At 41.0% G+C, this 17,751-nt stretch overlaps 1 protein-coding gene and 1 pseudogene across 2 annotated transcripts; both read left to right on the top strand.

Moving 5' to 3' along the window:
- The first annotated feature begins 878 nt into the window (after window positions 1–878).
- GARIN2 (golgi associated RAB2 interactor family member 2) lies at window positions 879–12,018 on the top strand. Of its 2 annotated transcripts, XM_031029532.2 has the most exons (4): window positions 3,097–4,346; window positions 6,888–7,087; window positions 7,806–8,343; window positions 11,391–12,018. In XM_031029532.2, exons 1-4 carry the CDS (start codon window positions 4,188–4,190, stop codon window positions 11,649–11,651), a joined length of 1,158 nt encoding a protein of 385 aa, XP_030885392.2. In that variant the 5' UTR covers window positions 3,097–4,187; the 3' UTR covers window positions 11,652–12,018. The 2 variants fall into 2 exon arrangements, 1 of the variants encoding a protein (XP_030885392.2); XR_014148105.1 differs by lacking the exons at window positions 3,097–4,346; window positions 7,806–8,343; window positions 11,391–12,018 and adding an exon at window positions 879–907 and having other exon boundaries at window positions 6,888–6,959.
- A 1,500-nt stretch (window positions 12,019–13,518) lies between these two features.
- LOC102737579 (rac GTPase-activating protein 1 pseudogene) lies at window positions 13,519–15,663 on the top strand (annotated as a pseudogene).
- Window positions 15,664–17,751: the final 2,088 nt, after the last annotated feature.

The following is a 17,751-nucleotide window of genomic DNA, read 5'->3' as shown; positions in this document are numbered from 1 at the left end:
TTTTTTTTTTTTTTTAAAGATTTTATTTATTTATTTGACAGAGAGAGAGCGAGAGCAGGAACACAAGCAGGGGGAGTGGGAGAGGGAGAAGCAGGCTTCCCGCTGAGCAGGGAGCCCGATGTGGGACTCGATCCCAGGACCCTGGGATCATGACCTGAGCCGAAGGCAGACGCTTAACGACTGAGCCACCCAGGCGCCCGGCACTTGAGTTCTGATGGTGATTATGGTCGCTGTTCACCTGGCCCAGGTATTCCTGAAGGGATTCTTTAAGTCAGAATTTTATGAAGAGGAGAAGGTATTGTCTGTAGTGACTGCAAGCACAATATGGAGAACTTGACACAAGTGATAAAAGAGTGAGCGTAACCATATGTAAGGATATTCATTCATACAACTACCACCAGCTGGAAAGTTAGTAATCGAGGCTACTCTGGCTTTTTACAGGAAGAAAATAACTCGGGCTTCTTATGACCCTCCATTTTACAATAGTTATTTGAGACTGTATTACTTCCTTTGTCACATTATCAAATATCTTCCTTGGCTATAAGAGCCCAAGATTCCACTGTTTGACAGTTTCAGGCCGACCCTGAGCTATGAACTCATGACTGGCTGGTTCCACTCACCAAAAGACCATGATTAGAATCATTGACAACAGCTCAGCTCAAATATAGACAGCAGCCCTAGGAGCACGTCACCCACCTTGCTTAGGTAGAAAAACTCTTTCTAAGACACGGACCTCTCAGGTATGAAATGAAAGTAAGGATTTGTATGGTTTTTCCTTTGTGTGCACTTTATTTTCTATTTTTGTTCCCTTCGCAAAAGACTTCATCATGAAAAGGAGGAAGCCCAAACTGAAATGAGTTAAGAACTTCATCTCCGAGAGAGGATTGTGGCTTGGCCCTGAGTTGAGGTGAGATATGTTGGTGCGTACTGATGAGACCAGATTAAGCTCTATCTCATCACACCTTCTCCTTCCCTTTCTCCATTCTCTCTTCTGTTCCTTCTTGACTTACTTTCCAGGCTTTCTTTGCCTCTTCCCCTCATCTGGGAACTCAGTGTACCAAGGATGCTGCTTACAGTGATCAACTTTTCTAGATCTTCAGAGGATGGGGCACATGAACTGATATGAGAGAATCTGAGCTCAGAAGGATACAAAAGTGTAAGAAATCACAGCTGTTCTGGAAAATGAAGGGTGAACAATTGCTGTGACTTTGCTTGTCACCCTGACCCAAAAGGTTACAGACCTTTGTTCTCCTTCTGCCATTATACCTTGCTTTCATTTAAAAAAAAAAAAAATGCTCTTTCCTAGTGATTTCTTGTTGTGTTCCAGGAGATTCCCCATATATTTAGCCCCCAAAGATCCATCTGATGCTTTGATCACTTGCTATGTCCTCTGGTTCTCTAAGGCAGCTTCACCGTCTTTCAACAAAGTGATGATGGAATAGATGGCTTGTGCTATTGGATAAGTTGGGAAGGAGAGAAAATGTAGATGACAACAAGCCTTTCTGTGTTTTTTTCCTACCATCCAATCACTATGAGGAGTCTTCCATTGCTGTTGTAAAGCTCTTTTCTTGGAAACCTGGGGTAACTAAATAAAACCTTTTTGCGTGTTAACCCTCAGACCTTGTCTATCTCCTCCATATCTTCTTTTACATCCTCCACCCTCTCCTCTATACCTTTTACTTCCTCTTTCTTTATATTATTATTATTTCCATTAACTTCTTTAAAATAATCACAAACATACAGAAATATTGCAAGTACAGTACAAAGAACTTTTTTCCCCAAATCTTTTAAGAGTAATTTGCCAATTTGATGCCCCGTGACCCCCAAATACTTTAGTTTGTGTTTCCTACAACCAAGGACATTTTCCTACATGGCCAAAATTTAACCATCAAAATCAGAACATGAACATTGTGTAATACCATCATCTAATCCTGAGACCCCATTCAAATTTTACCATTTGTCCCAATAATGGACTGCATAGCTAACAGATCCTGTTCAGAAGTTCAATTGCAGTTAGTTATCACGTCTCTTTAGTCTCCTTCAGTCTGGAATGGTTTTTTAGTCATTCTTTGACTCTCATTATGTTGACATTTTTTAAGATCACAGACCAGTTATTTTGTCAAATATCCCTCAAATTGGATTTGTCTGGTATTTCCTAACGGTTGGTTTCGGGTCATGCATCTTTGGGAGGGATATCACAGGAAAATGCTCTGTGCTTCTCCTTACATCCTATAAAGTGATGCACCATTTTGGTTTGTCCCATTACTGGTAGTGTTCATCACTCCACTATGATGGTGTGACTTCTTCACTATAAAGTTACTTTTTCCTCCTTTGAAATTAATAAGTATGCTGGTAGAAGATACTTTGAATGATGTAAATTCTCTGTTCTTCACCAAACTTTTAATTTATTCATTTATTTACATCAGTATCGATTCTCATGGTTTCCTATTTTATTTGATCAATTCCCCTGTATGTAACCAATTACCCTCCTCTTCCACCATCCTCTCTCCTGCTTGGACATCCTCCTCACCCTGCTAGGTTCTGATTTCTTACACTGCACCTCCCTTCTCCTGACAACAGAGGTCTTCTTGCCTCCTTTGGGTTCTGAGCCAAGGCTCTCCGCCTTCCCGGTACAGATCTCTTTGTCCCAGCTAATGGATCTAGGACAAAACTATTCAGGAATAAAAGGGAATAGGAAGAAGGAGGACACATTCTGTATTCTTTGGTGCTCCCTCCCTTTCCTCCTTTCCGTCTGTCCTGACCTGTTCTGACCCCTCTCACTCTTGCCACTTCTCACGTCCATCTTTCCAAGAACTCAAGGCTGTATTGAACCATGGGCAAAGGCATAATCAGTCAGACTAGTCAGACTATGAAGGTTTGAATCCTGGCATGGGGACTTGGGTAAGTTACTTCCCCTCTCCAAGCCTCAGCTGCATGGTGTATAAAATGAGCATCTTAAGAGTGCTACTTCATAGTATTTTTGATAGTGCATGTAAAGTCTTTGCTGCCTGCTACATATCAAGCACTAAATAAATTTTATTTTTATTTCTCATCCCCTATGTTTTAAATGGTGGTGGTGGTGGTTTTCTCTCTCTCTCTCTCTTTTCCTGAATGCTCTTTCTTTTTGTCTCATTCTTTTTACACTTTAGCTTCACTGAACTATTTTACTTGCTTGCTTTTCCTGATTCTTTTTACTTTCCCTATGTTTGTTCATGCATAGATGTGCTAAAGGAAGGCATTGAGTTGCCACCAGCAGGAGGTCTGATGGGGAATTCCCGTGCCCAGAGTCATTGCTCATAGGATGTCAGGTAGCTGTGGTCTCTGCATCCTGTGACCCTGGCTGGGACAGCAACAAGACATGTCCACTACTTACCTACTTACTTAGCCTGAACAAAAGGGGAAAACAAGCCTCTGAGAAAGGACTGAGGTGTAACTATATGCCCCCAGTGGAACACAGGACAGCTGCTTGCCAGTTAAGGACCCCTCCTCTAACTGACATAGGCTTGGTGAAGAGGGAAGGGGGTGACCTTTTGAACATATGAACAGAATTACATTCTGAGGCCTTGTTCCCCTCTTGGAATTCGGTCACTTCTGGCTGATAAAAGGTGAAATCCAATGATGCAGAGCCCCTGTTCCTTGTTGAAGCAATTTCTGGAGAGAGTCAGAGCGAGAGAACGGAGGAGATAGATAACAGTCATTGATTAGGTAGAAAGCCACTATTTACCTGTCAACCTAGAGCTAAGCATCAGTCAAGGGTGAATGGTCAGGAAAAGATGTTCTCAGTTTAGTATAGTTTTGATACCCTACTTACCAAAAAAAAAAAAAAAAAGTATTAGAGAATTCTGCATAATGGGAAGGGTAGTGGTACCATTAATTAGAAAGACAGAAAATGACAGTTTGGGGGATGTGACACATGTGTTTCACGACCTCCTAGAGAGGCCTCTTCTAACTGCCTTCATTAATTAGGGTTGCCAGCCCCACACCCCAGGCTGCATAGGGGCAGGGATCTTACCAATCATGTTCAGATGTATCACCAATGCCCAATGCAGTGCCTGGCATATCATAGATGTTGATAAAATTTGTTGAATTAATGAGTAAATGAGGCAAATTTATTATATTAAATTTTCTCTGTATCTGTTCATCGTGTTCCCATTCCCTTGACTTTTTAATGTTTGTATGTAAGCACCATGAAGAAGAACAATAGGAACTCTACCACAAGGATCAATGAGCAAGATGCCATCTCCGTCCCACCCTCCCAAGATCCAGGAGATCTTCAAAATATGTTGAATGGAGGAGAGTATGCCCCTTTTGTATCTCCTCCCATATTAGAGAGCAATTTTATCCAGGTAAATAATAGTTGAGCCCTGAATTAAGTTCCAATAACTTCAGTGATTAATTTTCTCAAAGAAATTGAGAAGATTAAGAGGAGAATTATTTTAAATGTGATAAAGGAATGCGTGAGACAATTAAAGGGAACAATTTTGGGACTTTAACCAACCTAAAATAATTATAATGGTAAGGAAAAATTCATTTCAAATTTTCCCAGCAAACTCTCACCTAGGAATTCTGTTCTAACTCCATCATAATTGTCATTCTATCATAATCTTCCCAAAATGACATGAAGAGATTTCAGGAAATTCAGAACGTCCTACCACAGGAAAGCATTCCGATAGCTCCTTTCTTAGATTTAGAAGACATTTTAAAGACTAACATCTATGACACAACTGGGTATGTAGCTCTTAGTTCTGAAATTAAAAGATAATTGTCAAATTGTGAGGGAGAAGAGTTTTCTTCTCATAAAAATATACCTACATTATGAATGAAACTACATTTCAATGCATTTGAGAGCAGTTCTCGCTTTTCTCTAAACATTCAACATTAAAACCTTCAGACAACATTAAAGGGGAAATGAGTTCACTGTTGCAGGCCATACCCCTAAACTGCACAGTGAGGCCACGACCAAGTGTAACACGAAACACACCCATTCAAGCAGCTCCTCAGCTGATTCTACAGAGGGGAGACAGGGGAGACAACAGATACTTCTTCCATAAATGTGTTCTCTGCCCTGATGCCTTGGGCTTGAAGGAGACCTCCTCACCTCCAGAACACCAGAGGCAGGTGTTTAAAGAACACATTTAAGTAATGCCCAGAACACATGTGATAAGTCATGATTTGATGATTTTACCTTCTATATGCTTCTTTCCTACTAATAATCTTCCTATTTTATTTTTCACACTTCTTCCTACACCCTTTTCAAATAACCTTTTGCAGGCTCTAATGAACCCTGGGGGAGGTAGGTAGCACTCTATAGACAGACATGCCGCATATCATAATTGGGTAAGTTATTCCCTTCAACATACACAACCTCTCATGGTTAGTATGTCTTTGGCAGCAAGTTGCCACAGGTCCCTGACCCGACTTTAAACAAAAAAGAACAACAGTTATGTCAAAGTAAAAGAGCCACAGGGCATCAGCTCACTTGCAGGGAGTCTTCAAGGACCCAGGTCCGTCTCTTGTGCTCTATCCCCCTCGAGTTAGCTCCCCTCAGGACATTACAGGCAAACAGGACAGTGACAGTTGCCAGAAACAGAAGAGATGCTCTCATCATAGCACCTTTCTGTGAGGACTGAGAAACCTTTCCCAGAGGCACCAGGAGGCCCCCACTGTGTCTCATTGGCCAGGCCTAGGCCACATTGCCCTGCTGAAAGCAAGCACTAGCAAGGGGATGAAAATCACCATGACCAGTTGAGGTTTATCAGTATTTAGCCCCTGAGCCAGAGCACCATCCCTCAGGGGCAGTACTAGATGGATTCTGGATTCTGTTAATCAGGCATGGCTCTGGGCAGGTCCATAGTATGGGCTGCAACCTCTTTCTGATGGGATATATATATAATATATATATATATAAAATATATAAAATATATATAAATATATATTATATATATAAAATATATATATATTTAGTGATTTTTTGTGTGTTTTTGAGTTAATGTACAGCTGAGAAACCAGGTGTTGCCCCTCTCTGGCTTCTTTCACATCCCTGTCTGGCCACTTTCCAGTGTTCTTTTCTTCCAACTGGCAGAGATTTTACTGGCCAAGATTCTTGGACTTTGGGATTTTTGCATATGCTGTTCTTCTGCCTGAAAATCTCTCCTGTCCACCCAGCCAGTTTAACTCCCACATTGTTCGGGTCTCAGCCAGAGGTCTCTTCCTCAGAGGAGATTTTTCTGACCCTATGTCTGGGGTGTGCTGGAGCTGGATGACTGGTAAGTGTCCAGGAAACCTGGAAGTCCATTGTTAAACACAGGTATTATTAAAAATCAAATCATATAAACTCATATACTCAAACCTCATTGTTCCTATTATTTTACAACATTTTACTATTATTTATGCTCTTAAGGTTACAGATAAAAGAGTTTGACAAAGGTCAATGAAGACTTCTGTAAGCATCAGTTGACTATACTGAAATTGAAATAAAGAAAGCTTTGTATATAGCATTATTTGTAAATAATAAACATATGCATATCTTCCAAGAGATAGTTGTTACACATTTACCAGCACACCACTACCGGTCTCCCCTCTTAAATCAAGTCTCCTGCTATATGCCTTACAGCACAGCACCCTGAACTTGTACTTGGTAATACTTCCTGCAATAATAATTAGTGACATACTTGTTTAATGTTCACCTTCCCTGATAGAACCCCTACGGCCCAGGGACTGTGTCTGTCCGTTCACTGTGATATCTCTAGGAATTCACTTCAGCAAGTGATTGAACAAATGCATCATCACGGTTCATTTCTACTTTATTTCCTACACTGCTCAGGTAAGTGCAGTTGTCCGGGCCATGCACTTTAGCAGAAAACTCCTCTTCTTGTTCTCTGCCTTAGGTTAACAGGAGAGGTGAATCCATTTACCTTCATAACCGAGCCAACTGGGTGACTGTAGGCATCTGCTCTTCCAGTAAAACTCACAAGACCCCCAATGTGATGCTTCTGGCACATCTGACCCCTGAAGCTCAGAAAGATACAGAACCCCTGTTTCAAAATCTCCTGACATCTCCTTCGCCAGAGAACCTGGTGCTCACCAGGTGAGTTACAAAGGGAAGAGGCTAAGGATCTCTCAGAAAATATGCTTTACCCCTGAGAAGCTGAAAATAAAAACACCAGTGGCATTTGCTCCAAGGGAGCTTCTCACTTGCACTCTGCTACAACTGACAGTCAGTCATGTCCTTAAAGTCTGGGAAAATAGCTTATGACAAGCTAGCAGTCAAAGAGGTATTTAATTTTTAAAAATCAAACCTAAGTAACAGCAACTGAAGATCCATTATGAACTGCCTCTCTAGAACAGGTCCTTCCTTCCCCAGCATCCCAGCTTCCATCAGAATTTGCTCTGGTCTTGTCTCAAGCCACTAACTTGCTATGTGACCTAGAGCAATCACTCAACTTCTCTCAACTTTGCAGGATTAACGAAACCCGACAACCTCTCGTGATAAGTAGTTGATACTCTGATTTTTTTTAGTTCATCAGAGTCTTAGGAGTATGATTTGAGTGAGATGGCCCCAGGGAGCCTGGTTCCATGTGCTAAAAATCAAAGTTTTGAGCCTCAAAAGCTAAGGGCCAGATCTGGGAACATGGTGGCCCCAAGAAGGTACCGCCCAACCCCACGCCTGCCCCAGCCTGGGCCTGTCTGGGAAACAAGCCTGTTGTCCTGCATCTCACTCAGCAAACTGCTATACAACAGAGAAGGAAAGGCCTTTTTTTAGGTCTCCAGTCAGGCCTTCAGACGACATTTGTGTTGGTTTTCAGGTTTCTCCCTCTGCAGTTTGTGACTCTTTCTGTGCACGATGCTGAGAATATGCGCCTCAAAGTAAAGCTGGTGAGTGGTCGAGCCTACTACCTACAGCTCTGCGCCCCTGCGTGTAAACAGGACACCCTCTTTTGTCAGTGGGTGGAACTCATCTCCCTCTTGAATGACGAGAAAGCCAAAGCTTCCAAACTGTCAGAAGTCTCAAGCCTCTCAGAAATCACAAATAGCACAGACATCACAGGCTCGAGGGACATCATGGATATTGCAGCGTTCACAGCTCTACAGAGCCCACCCCTGTGCACTTGTTCAAACCCCGTACATACTGCAGAAAGCACTGATTTCTCAGATTTCACAGATGATGTCACCGACATCACCGATGTCACAGATGTTCCAGAAAATGAGGTCAGAGAGGCCCCAGATATAAATATTGTCACAGAAGTCACGGAAGTCACAGACCTCTGTGACGTCCCAAACTGCTCAGAGGTCACGGTGGTGTTTGAAAATGATGACATACTAAGGGCCAAGCAAGAGGAAAAGGTAAGCGCCATGGCAGACTTTCATTCTTTAATAATCAAGAACAAGAGTGATAACCAAGATCACTCTTCTTGGTTAGCTCCTTGACACTGGTTATCAAAATGCTATGGAATGTGCTCTGAGTAACCTAATTTTAATAATGGGATATTAGCCCTGAGCCCTGGTATAAAGGAGTTGTAGGATGTATCCTGAAAGAGGCAGGGACTATCCTTACCATCAAATTTAACCCAGTGTCAGAAAGCTATGGTGGGATGGAAGGAACTTCAGGACCAGGGTCAGAAGACCTGGGTTGGACTCTTGCCCTGCTGCATAGCTGTTTGGCCAAACCACTGGAGATGCATGAGTTTCCTCGTCTCCAAAATAAGGATATTAATGTCACATAACGGCTATTTTAAGGTTTAAATGTGTATAAAAGTATGCACTACATTGAAGGATGGGGTGAAATTTCAATGGGTAAAAGTGAGGGTGGATATAGAAAAATAAAGTGCCCAAAGAAGTGAGTGGCTTTAGAAAAGGCTAGTAAGTGGAAAAACACAACCATATCCAAGAAAGTTTAGTTCAGTTTGGCTGGAGCATAATATATGTGGAAAATATTAGGATATAGGTTTGGAAAGTTGTTTGCAAACCTTGAATGCCAAATCAAGAAGCGTGGACATTGCTCTTTGGGCAAACTTTAACCATAAAAACCCTCTGTGTGAGGGAGTGAAGGAACTGTGTTTTTAGAAAGATTAATCTGATGGTAGCATCGATTGTAGATAAAGGCATAAGTTTGAGGACCTACTGCTGGAAAACCTCCGTGGGGCCCGTGATAGAAAAATCATAAAGGGCAAGGATAGACATTTTACAGAAGAAGAAAACTGCCAATAAATGCACTGGAGAAAGTTAAACCTCACTAGTAATCAAAGGAATGCAAACTTAGGGAAAAAAACCTATAAAACTGTTAATTGAAAGAATAAAAATAGTCAATGTTAGTAAAGGTGTGGTCAACTTGGGATTCATATAGATTCATGGTAGAGATAAGAATTGGCCCAAACTTTCTTGAAATCATTATGAATCAAGGGCCTAAAAATGTTTATACCCTTTGACTCAGTGATTCCATTTCTAGGAATCTTCCTTAAGGAATTAGTCAGAAATAAGAATGAAGATTTAGCTGTAAAGATGTTAATTATACCAAATCTATACCATGTTTGTCAAAGTGAAATAATGAAAATTTGGAAGGAACCTAAACATCCACCACAGGAGAATCACTAAACTGATACAAATCCATGAAGGGCAGGTGCTGTATTAATCTTTTTCAGGAGTGATCATCGTATCTGACAAGATCATAGACAGTCAGTAAATATTTGTTAAGTGAAAGACTACTCTGTAGTTATTAAAATTGTTGGAAAAAATTTTCTTTACCTGGAGAAATTTTCATGATTGAAAAAAGTTGAGTGAAAAATGAAATACGATCCCTATTATATAAAAATACATTTATATGCTCACAAGCAATAGGAGGGGGAAAAGTCATATTATTAGCAGCAGTTTATTTCTAGATTGTGGAATTATAGGCAATTAATGTTTTCCTTTTCACACTTTTCTGAATTTTCTGTTTCCTACAATAAAAATAATTTTAAATCCAAAAAAATTCAAGCAGTTTTACACACAATTTTTTTTTTAAAGATTTTATTTATTTGACAGAGAGAGACACAGCGAGAGAGGGAACACAAGCAGGGGGAGTGGGAGAGGGAGAAGCAGACTCCCCGCCGAGCAGGGAGCCCGATGCGGGGCTCGATCCCAGGACCCTGGGATCATGACCTGAGCCGAAGGCAGACGCTTAACGACTGAGCCACCCAGGCGCCCCTTTACACACAATTTTTAATGACATGAGGAAAATGCTTTTAATAAATTGTCAAGTGAACAATGTAGGATATAGAACCGAAATGTTGTCACAAAGCAGACACATAGAAAATAAATAAAAAGACAAAAAGCCTGAATGAAATGTGCCATAGGAGTAGTTATTTCTTGCCAGTGGCCCCAAGCAAGCAGTAATTTTCTCCCTTTCACTTTATATCTTAAAGGATCTTCTAAATATTCTATAATAAATATGTAAATTATGTGTTACATTCACTGACGGAAAAAAAAAAAGTTTTTTCCTTAAGTAGGAGGGGACTGTATTATTTTCCAGGGAAGTTAATAGAGGTGGTGGATGAGGTGGTGGCTATGGGAGGAATGTGCAGGTGTGAGAGGACAGTAGAGAGACACAGTGTTTAGAACCAGCTGATCAATTGCTCAGAGGCCTGGGACAGATTCTGAGGAAGGCAGTGAGTGGCTAAGAGAGGTGGTCCATTAATAGAACCCAGGAAATTAGGAGAACAGGTAAAGATTTTATGGTATTAGTTTTGGTATAGGTTCTAAGTCTCTTGAAAAACCACCTCTTTTGTCTTAGTGTGAACCTCCTAACTCATGTCACCTATTAGATACTCTTTTTTTTACGATTTATTATTTATTTGAAGGAGAGAGAGAGCATGCGTAAGCAGGGGGAGGGGCAGAGAGTGAGGGAGAGAAAGGGAGAGAAGCAGACTCCCCGCTGAGTGCGGAGCCTGACACAGGGCTTGATCCCAAGACTCTGAGATCATGACCTGAGCTGAAATCAAGAGTCGGACGCTTAACCGACTGAGCCACCCAGGCGCCCCTCACCTATTAGATACTTTTAAATTAAGAGCAACATCAGATTGGGGAGGAAGTGGCAAGGTATTTCTAGACAACCTTCCTTGCCCCGACAATTCAGAAAAAGGAAATGCTATAATTAAGTGCTAATTTTCTGGTGTAAGCTGACAGTGGTGTACCTGGCCACATGAGCTTCTGAATGTGCTGTGTCAGGTCCCAGACTATCAGCCTCCACACAACACCCAAGCCTTATTCCCTCAACATTGCGCCTGTGTACTTGAGGGAACTCAGTAGATACGAGTGAAATGATTACTGTATTAGATATTTTTGCTCCATAAATCATCTATTTCTGTGTGATGTTCTTCTGTTACCTGATTTGCTGCTGTTTATTATTTTCAAAGGAAAGACTAGGAAACACTCTGAAGTCTGGCTGTCTACGAGATGCAAAAACTAAGAACGAGCTCAGAGAACCCTCAAAACATGTCACCATCTCAAATGTAACATTGACTTTCCAAGGTGAACGATGTTTTCATACTACCTTGACTCAAGAAGAAAGTGAGACAAGTTCATTCAAAGGGATGAGTGCCAGATCCTCTGAAATAAGGACAACTGAATTTAAAAGCACAGCTCTCGAGGCTGAGGAATCCAGGTATGTGAGGTAGGGAAACGCCAGGGGTGCTGAGACGGGGAGTAATGTAAGTAAGTATATGCTCTCAAGTCTCTGCCACTGTGGCATTTGTTGCTGAAGATTCTCAGCTATAGCTACAATGAATGATGACATAGTCAACTCTTGATTATCCACATTTGGTTTAACCTCATCTAATTTTTATTTTCCTGTCAACTTCTCACACCATGCAGCTCACATTCTAGACTACCTGGCGTCAGCTGTGTGTGCTAAAGAATATAGGATAAAATCAGAGTGTCCACGTTTTGGAGTTAAGGCACTCATCTCCCAGAGTGACTTATGGATGCTCTTCCTTTTATCTTTGTACTTCTCTCCATGTTCTTCTCTACATATTTCTTATGCTTTTCTACATTTCCAACAAACAACTTCATAATCTGAAAAAAATTTTTCATAATTTTATTTATTCTTTTTAAAGATTTATTTATTTAATATTTTAAGTAGAGAGTGCAAGCAGCGGGAGGGACAGAAGGAGAGGGGGAGAGAGAGAGAATCCTGGAGCAGGCTCCCAGCTGAGCACAGAGCCTGACTCACGGGACTCCATCTCACAACCCTGAGATCATGACTGAAGCCAAAATCAAGCGCTGGGCGGCCAACCGACTGAGCCATCGACTGAGCCCAACCGACTGAGCCCCTGTTTTCATCATTTTAATACTCAAGTGCAAGCTGAATGTGAGAGAGCACTGCTGTATTCTAAAGATAAAAGTTAATCCAACCATTTCAAAATAACACCTAAAAAGAAACCAGAGAAACATGTAGAATTTTAAATGCTTACTTGAGCAAGAGTGAAATAGGGAATGTAATGAATTATGTCTAAAATCTTTTTAAATATAAAAAAACAAGCAGGAGAAAACAAAAACAAACCAAAAAAAAAAAGAAAGAAATGAAAAAGATTATAAGTAATTTGAAGTGCTACGGAGTTCTTCAAAAAGAATGACAAAACAGGCAAACCACTGGACAACTTTTTTTAAAAAAAATGATAAAATTAGGGACGCCTGGGTGGCTCAGTCAGTTAAGCGTCTTGCCTTTGGCTCAGGTCATGATCCCAAGGTCCTGGGATTGAGCCCTGCATCAGGCTCCCTGCTGAACAGAGAGCCTGCTTCTCCCTCTCTTCACTGCTTGTGCTTTCTCTCACTCTGTTTCTCTCTCTCAAATAAATAAATAAAATCCTTAAAATAAATAAATAAATAATAAAATTAGAAATTTAAAATGTCATCATCAACTAATAAGAACAATAGTAAAATGTTATTGAGAAAGATTATATACAACTTTTCTTTAATAACTTTGAAACCCTAAGTTAAATAAATGACTTTAACAAAAATGCAAGAGAACATTGGCACTTGAGAACACAGAGAAAATTTATCCAAGAGCTCCCATAAAAGAAAAAAAACATAGCTGTGACTTTTACTGGACAGTGTTTTAGATACTAAGAATTACCTCTATTTAATGTAAAGTTTTCTTTTAAATAATAAAAAAAATTATGTTACGTTCTCCTAATTTTTTGAAGTAAATAATTTGTCTGGATTATAAAGCCTGAAAGACAACACAAGAAAGAAAATTCTTGATTAATCCTACTTAAGACAATAAATGTTAAATTCATAGAATCTTAGCAGGCAAAATGTAGCGAGCTTAATATAAAATTAAGGAAACTGTCAATATGTCATTGTTATTTAAAAGAAAAGCAGAAAAAAATCGTGGATGCCTTAAATACATTTGAGAGACTTTGATATTCTTGATAAAGAGCCACAAAATGCAGAAGAGTTCTCCTTTAGCATAGTAAAGAATATTTATTCTAAACCAGAGCCAACATTGTTTTTAATGAAGAAATTCTAGAAGTGTGCTACTTAAAACTTAGAACAAATTGGAGGTGCGGAGGGAAGTAAGAGGAAGGCGGCCCATGTGGGGCCAGGCGGACCCGGCCAGGTGGGCGCTAGAGGCTGCGGGAACAGATGGATACGACGATGCTGAATTTGCGGAATCTGTTTGAGCAGCTTGCACGCCGGGTGGAGATTCTCAGTGAAGGAAATGAACTCCAATTCATCCAGTTGGCAAAGGACTTTGAGGATTTCTGTAAAAAGTGGCAGAGAACAGACCACGAGCTGGGGAAGTACAAGGATCTTTTGATGAAAGCAGAGACTGAGCGTAGTGCTCTGGATGTTAAACTGAAGCACGCACGCAATCAGGTGGATGTCGAGATCAAACGGAGACAGCGAGCTGAGGCTGACTGCGAAAAGCTGGAAAGACAGATTCAGCTGATTCGAGAGATGCTCATGTGGGACACATCTGGCAGCATTCAACTAAGTGAGGAGCAAAAATCAGCTCTGGCTTTTCTCAACAGAGGCCAGCCGTCCAGCGGCCATGCTGGGAACAAAAGATTGTCAACTATTGACGAATCTGGTTCCATTTTATCAGATATCAGCTTTGACAAGACTGACGAATCGCTGGATTGGGATTCTTCTTTGGTAAAGACTTTCAAACTGAAGAAGAGAGAAAAGAGGCGCTCTAGTAGCCGACAGTTCATTGACGGTCCCCCTGGACCTGTAAAGAAGACTCGTTCCATTGGCTCCACAGTAGACCAGGGGAATGAATCCATAGTTGCAAAAACTACAGTGACTGTTCCCAATGATGGCGGGCCCATCGAAGCTGTGTCCACAACTGAGACTGTGCCATACTGGACAAGAAGCCGAAGGAAAACAGGTACTTTGCAACCTTGGAATAGCGACTCCAGCTTGAGCAATAGGCAGCTGGAGCCAAGAACTGAGACAGACAGTTCCAGCACTCCACAGAGTGATGGAGGGATGCGCCTGCATGACTTTGTCTCTAAGACGGTTATTAAACCTGAATCTTGTGTTCCATGTGGAAAGCGGATAAAATTTGGCAAGCTGTCTCTGAAGTGTCGCGACTGTCGTGTGGTCTCTCATCCAGAATGTCGGGACCGCTGTCCCCTTCCCTGCATTCCTACCCTAATAGGAACGCCTGTCAAGATTGGAGAGGGGATGCTGGCAGATTATGTGGCCCAGACTTCTCCAGTGATCCCCTCCATTGTCGTCCATTGCGTAAATGAGATTGAGCGGAGAGGGCTGACTGAGACAGGCCTGTATCGGATCTCTGGCTGTGACCGGACAGTAAAAGAGCTGAAAGAGAAATTCCTCAGAGTGAAAACTGTACCCCTCCTCAGCAAAGTGGATGATATCCACGCTATCTGTAGCCTCCTGAAGGACTTCCTCCGAAACCTCAAAGAACCCCTTCTGACTTTTCGGCTAAACAAGACTTTCATGGAGGCGGCAGGACTCACAGATGAGGACAACAGCATAGCTGCCATGTACCAGGCTGTTGGTGAACTGCCCCAGGCCAACAGAGACACGTTAGCCTTCCCCATGATTCGCTTGCAGAGAGTGGCTCAGAGCCCAAACACTAAAATGGATGTGGCCAGTCTGGCTAAAGTCTTTGCGCCTACCATAGTTGCCCATGCTGCGCCCAGTGCAGATCCAGAGGTAACGTTACAGGACATCAAGCGTCAGCCCAAGGTGGTAGAACGCCTGCTTTCACTGCCCCTGGAATACTGGAGTCAGTTCATGATGGTGGAACAAGAGAACATTGACCCCATGCATGTCACTGAAAACTCAAATGCCTTTTCAACACCACAGACACCAGATATTAAAGTGAGTTTACTGGGGCCTGTGACCACTCCTGAGCATCAGCTTCTCAAGACTCCTTCATCTAGTTCCCTGTCGCAGAGTGCGCTCCACCCTCACCAAGAACACGCCCAGATTTGGGAGCAAAAGCAAGTCTGCCACCAACCTAGGACGACAAGGCAACCTTTTTGCTTCTCCGATGCTCAAGTGAAGTCACATCTCCTGTTACTTGCCCGCATTCCCTGGCTGCAAGGAAGGGCGCACCTGTATTCTCTGCTCTGCAGCCTCCTGTACTCATTACTACTTTTAGCATTCTCCAGGCTTTTCATCAAGTTTAATTGGGCATGGGGGTTTTATTAAAACTATATGTATCTCCCTCTCTTTCTCCTCAAGTAATGTCATATCAACACCTTGTGCTGTCGTTGTTGGGAGCTTTTAGATGGGAGATCTTTACAGCGGTAGAAGGGAGAATATGGAATTCATTGTGACTGGGGGCGGGGGGGGGGCTGGGGCGGGCGCCTCCCTTTGGCTTAAAGCCAAATGCTGCTCATGACTGATCCTTCTCTGGTGTTATTTAGAACGAATTTCCATGAGACAGTGACAGAAGCTGCACCTCTTTGGTTAAGACTGACTTGTCTCAGGGTGGGAGGTGGGAGGGCAGGGTAAAGAAAGGTTGGACAGAGGATTTAGGATGGCTCCTTCTGAGAACTTGGAGGTCCCCTTCCCCCAGTATGAACTCAGCTGTAACGTGGAGCCTTCATAAAAATGGATAGGGTGAGGACAGAACCAGTGATGGGGGTGTGCTTATTAGCTTCGATTCGGATTGATTAGGTGTAATAGTGTTAAGTGGCACAACCTTGTAAAAGTGTATTTATCTCTAATGGGCCTCTGGCTGGACTCTGGTTTGCTTGGGGTCAAAGCCAGTTTGTATTTCAGTTGAATTCGTTCTGATGCTTGACCCTCCTGTCCCCTTGTCCATTGGAGCCCGACTTCTAAAGGTCCTATGCCGTCTATTTGGCGTCCCAGTTCACAATTAAGAGTAGGTTATAAGGGGATATTGTCAATATTTTGTGGGGCAAGAAAAGCCACAGTCATTTTGTCTTTGCACTTTGGTTGCTAAAATCTTCCTATGGAACATAGCCACATCTAGATAAATATGAACTTTTTCTTTTATTAAAATTATTTCCAATGTCTACAAAAATGCTTTCTTCTGTAGAATGTTTTTGACCCATAGTCACCTTTGTCTGTAAAACACCTATTTAGAGTAATATTTGGAAAAAAGTAAATCGTATTTTCAAAAGCTCTGCGAGGTTGGTTTTCTTGTCCTGGAAGGTAACCTTCAACACCTTTTTAAAGAAAATATTTTTCCTCAGGAAAAAAAAACAAAACAAAACTTAGAACAAATTAAGGATGTTCCTATTAATATTTCTATGTGATATAATTTAAGGGAGTCTAGCAATTGCAGTAGAACAAAGAAATAGATAAATATGAGATTTTTAAAAATCACTCTTTGCAAATGGAAATTCATATTTAGAAAATTTGAGAATCATCAAACATCTTGGTTTGTAAACAATTTTAGGAAGGTCACAAATTATAAGGTAAACTCACAAAATATTGTTTGTTTCATGATTTTTATTAACAAACCAAAAATGCGCTGAAAAAAGAATGTATTTTTCAAAAGCAGCAATAAAAATCAAATATTTAGTGAGAGTGATAAGAGTCCTGTATCTATGGAATTATAAAACTCTAATGGCAGAAACACAAGACTTCAATAAGGAAAACTAAGCTCTCTATCTGGGCAGGTATATTTAAGACAACAGAGATGATAAGGCCTAAATTAATTTAGAAATTTAATCCAGTACCAATTATCTCAGTATATCTCATAGAAATTGTACCATTATAGAAAGTATGTGGAAAAAATAGGGTAAGAATCTCAAGGAAACCACTGGGGCTGGAAAATGTCTAGAGGGACTCAGCTGTATAAAATCTTAAGCCATATTATAATTAAATGGCTATCAGAAACACCAGTAAAAAGTTTAGGATATAGAAATTAAGATAGTAAAATAGATTCAAACTGATAAAGGTTCGAAAGAAACATAAAAAAAAGCAAAAGTCTAGAATATGTTGGTCAAAGATATATGTTGTACCACAAAAAAAAATTTCAGATAGGAAGAGAGTCAAATATTTTAAAACTAAAATAAACTAGAAGAAAATGGGATGGTTGAATTGCCTCAGTTGCATAAGAAAGACCATTTCTCCTCCTTCGAAGCGACAGAAGAAATTTTCAATGGCAAAGTTTGATTCATTCATTCCATAATATTCACTGAGCACTTTCTATGTGCTAGGTGTGGGGATACGGCTGTGAAAATAAGTTAGAGGCAGTTTCATTCTAGTGGAGGATATAGATAATACACAAATAAAATACATTATTCCAGCTGGAATGTG

The sequence above is a fragment of the Leptonychotes weddellii genome, chromosome 9, assembly GCF_054177405.1.
Source record: "Leptonychotes weddellii isolate Sample4059 chromosome 9, ASM5417740v2, whole genome shotgun sequence".
Lineage (NCBI taxonomy): Eukaryota > Metazoa > Chordata > Mammalia > Carnivora > Phocidae > Leptonychotes > Leptonychotes weddellii.
This window is presented reverse-complemented; position numbering and strand designations above follow the sequence as displayed.